Below are 3,770 nucleotides of genomic sequence, written 5' to 3' on the forward strand. Positions count from 1 at the left end.
TTTAGCCTCACATACTGACTTTATTTGTTGTTCATACTGTTTTAATACCCTGTATTTTCTTTCTCATTTTTAGGAAAAGCACTTAATTACCATTGTTTATTTCTATACCAAATGTCATACACTTGCAATGAAGCTAAAAATATAAACAACTACATCATTATGTTGATATCCTATATTTGTACAATAAAACTTACGACAAACATGTCTTCTAATATCCTCAGTTGTTGCGTATACCGAGCTGCATCTAACACATTTGTAAATTACTTTCCTTGAACCCATTGTGCGAGTTCACTTTAATACTGCGTGCTTTATATACATGTTGCTGCTGATTGGACTGCAGTTCTGACACACCCACCAAACAAGAGAAAACGTATCTCAAACCCGTTGCACACCGGTGCACGCCGTTTCAAGGAAACATGACGTTCAACCCAGAAACCGTAGCAAAACGTTGCGCACCGTTTTGAACTTGAACGTGCCCCTGAAGTGTGCATACGATGGACACTTTGTCATGAGGCCACGGGAGAGGATTTATGAATGGCAGTGAAGCAACATAACTGATGCTGGTTGGTCACATGATAATGACAACATGGCGAATATAGTACGTCCGGATTACATTCATACTACACTCATTCATACTATGTAGAACATACTTTTTTAGCAGTCGTGAAGTAATTAATTATTCAAAATAAGTACCTACTCAAAAGAGTATTCGACATTGTACACAGCCAATGTGTTAGTTCTCAAGTGGTGCTCACTGCAGATCCAAATGACGTCCACTACCCCCTCTCTGGACACAATGGGTGGAGCTTGGCCTAGTCCAGCTCCACCTCTGTGGACCTAATGGGTGGAGTTATGTTTAGCATAGGGTTGGTGTGGTTGGACCGTCTAGCTCCACCCATTACCATCCAGTGAGCGGGAGCTGGGCGTCAAGCTTCACACATTGGCTCTACAGTCTCCTCAAAAAAGGGCTTTTCACACTTGAAATAGTTAACCCTGGGTAAGAGGAGGTATCCTGGGTTATCTTAAACGGAAACGGAATCCTGGGTTATCTTTATTCACGTTTCACACTGCTCATACTCTCATACTATAGCCGAGGTTAACAATTAGTCCTTGGCATTCATAAACTGATGTTTCACAATGTACGTTCCTAAACCTCGGGTTTACCCGGGGTTAAAAGCAGGGTTTAGAACGATGATAACCAGGAGTTAAGCGTAGTGTGAAAAGCTTAAAATGATCTAAAATCAGGTCAGAATGTAACATGTTTTGCATTGAAAAACCAAGAGGGCGTCTTATTTGACAAAAGCCCTTCTATCAGCGTATACTGACTGTGGGATGCAGGAAAATAAGGCTATAAATCATTTTATATTTTTTCCAAGATAAGATTTTTAATAACCAATTTTAAACAAAAACTGTTTGTGGTAAAAGGAACATTAACCAGTATTAAAGTATGTCACAAATAAATTAATGATAAACTAAAAAAAATTACAACTACCTTATTTTGCTTCCGTCAATAGGTCACAAATTGTCCGAAAAATAGCTTTGTACATTCATACATACTGTAATACTCGTTCAGGACAATAAACATTGCATGTCATATAAAACATCACAATTAACAATGAGTGAAGATGAAACTGAACAGATGGCATTAACATGCCATAGAGTAAGTGAATGTCTTTTCAAAGGGTGGTTCTCTGATAAATATGATGATATTTTTGGTTTTGTACATAATACCCAATGTTTGTGATGTGATTGTACACTCATATTCAAGTACTGTGTTTGTGCACCAATACAGCCATGCATTCTCCAGCGGATACATTTAGGTTTAAATGGCGGGTATATACAGTAGTAACATCGTAACGTAACCCTAACCAGTGAGTGTTTGCCTTGACATGAGTTCTTCTCATTCTGCTTGTGACTGCATCTGCTTGCAGAAGGCCTCGAACTGCTGCTGTTCAAGTTCAGTCATGACTTTGTTCAGGGCGTAAATCTGTAATACACCAGAAACAGAGAACAAACTAACTGAGATGAATTGGTCTGAAATGTGCAATTTAAATACAGGGAAATAAATAAATTCGCACTAATCCCAAACTTGAACGGTACTTAAAATTTACTTAAAAAAAAAAAATGACAATGTGAAATATTCTGCACTATTTCAGTCACTAAATGCAAATGTGTGACTGATCATACTGATCATGTGACTTTGAACAGAAGGTTACACTGAAGCACATGATGCTTATTGAAACTCTCAAAACATGTTCCTCTTCTTCAGCTCTTATTTTATAAAGAACGACATACAAAGACATTTTGATATTTAGTTTAACTGTTTAAACTTTCACTTAAATGTAATAATAATAATAACCATTGCAAAATAGAAGCAAAAGGAGCATTTTCATTTTGGCTGGTAATGAATTACTATAAGAAAAGGCAGTTCCAGGCACAAATGAGTCATATCTGTGTATATGTAAAATCATCAGAATATGAGTATGAAGAGGGAGTGTCACTGTCACCTCTGCTCTCTGTCTCTGCTTCAGCTCCTGCTGGGCTGATTTCTGTTTCGTTCTGTCTCCACGGGTCGGTGTTTGCTGTTTCTGTTTGTCTTTTCGACATGCTGGCTCCATTTTTAAAGCAGATGGACACAATCTGGAGTCAAGATGATTATTTCACTGAAATAAAGACAAAAAAGTAAATAAAACAGATTGTTACTCACGTCACGAGTTAATAGTGTAGATCAAGGGTTTTCAATCTGCCACAAACCCCCAAATATGATGATCCTCATGAGAAGGACAAAATTTAAAAGATATCTATATAGTTTCTTGTGTAGATTTAGACTGTGATAAATTAATATACATGTTGTTTATAATATTATTATATATAGTTAGGATAGGAATTATGTCTAAAGTTACATTATTACATTTTTCTATGTATTGTAGTACTGTAGATGTAGTATTTATTTATTCTCTTACTCATTTACTTGTTTATATTTCATTATTCTTTTTCTCTGAACATTTCCTTCCGAAAAAATCCTAACACTCCCGGTTTGAAAACCGTTGGTATAGCTTATTATATAACACCATGTGTGGAAGGTTTTTATTGTTATTATTATTATTATTGTTAATATCATCAAAAAATAAGTGCAATAAATATACATTTCATTTGAATAATAAGCCATAAGCTTTCTAGCAAATAGCATTGCTAGTAAGTCATGTCAAAAATGTGAAACGACATTATGTTTATGATCCAACTTTTTCTATGAAAACTATAAGAAATAGAAACAAAGGAAGAAAATAAAAGGTCTGTGCAAATCTTACCTTATGATTTTTAACGAAAACAGTTCAACAAAGATGAGGCTAGTTTGGTTTAGCAGGTTTGGCGTCACTTGTAAATAAACCCGGTTAGAAAATGTAGCAGCTACAAGGTTCCTATTAACGTTCCGTTATAGACTTTGCTATGTTTCAGTAGCTAAACGTTCTTTAGTCAAACGTCCAGTTACACAAATGTGTGTTGTACATTATTTTATTTTATGCATAAAATATGTTAGGTCAACAAATATTTAACCCTTTCACGCATAGTGGTCACTACAGTGGACAGCTATTAAAAAAATTCATTTTCTTGAATTTGCACGGGTTTTTATGGCAAAGTTGCACATCAGCCTCTTCATTGGACCCTGGTGCATCATCCTATAAATTGCAACCAAGTGGCAAGCCTTTGTGTTTCGATTTTTTCCCCCTCCAAACCAAGATGGCCAAGGGTCAGTCAGACATGCCAAGTTG

General features: G+C 36.0%; 1 protein-coding gene across 1 annotated transcript; it reads right to left on the reverse strand.

The window, feature by feature from the left end:
- Nucleotides 1-1,371: 1,371 nt before the first annotated feature.
- svbp (small vasohibin binding protein) lies at nucleotides 1,372-3,405 on the reverse strand. Its single transcript, XM_084100953.1, has 3 exons — nucleotides 3,309-3,405; nucleotides 2,508-2,663; nucleotides 1,372-1,987 (listed from the first exon to the last, which is right to left on the reverse strand). Exons 2-3 carry the CDS (start codon nucleotides 2,616-2,618, stop codon nucleotides 1,901-1,903), a joined length of 198 nt encoding a protein of 65 aa, XP_083957079.1. The 5' UTR covers nucleotides 2,619-2,663; nucleotides 3,309-3,405; the 3' UTR covers nucleotides 1,372-1,900.
- Between the last annotated feature and the right edge of the window lie 365 nt (nucleotides 3,406-3,770).

The sequence above is a fragment of the Abramis brama genome, assembly GCF_963993115.1.
Source record: "Abramis brama genome assembly, chromosome: 23".
Classification (NCBI taxonomy): Eukaryota; Metazoa; Chordata; class Actinopteri; order Cypriniformes; family Leuciscidae; genus Abramis; species Abramis brama.

Coding starts and splice junctions, on each gene's coding strand:
- svbp (XM_084100953.1), bottom strand. CDS start 2,618: ATGGAGCCAGCATGTCGAAAAGACAAACAGAAACAGCAAACACCGACC. Junction 1,988..2,507: donor AGCAGAGACAGAGAGCAGAG/GTGACAGTGACA, acceptor GGTGTATTACAG/ATTTACGCCCTGAACAAAGT.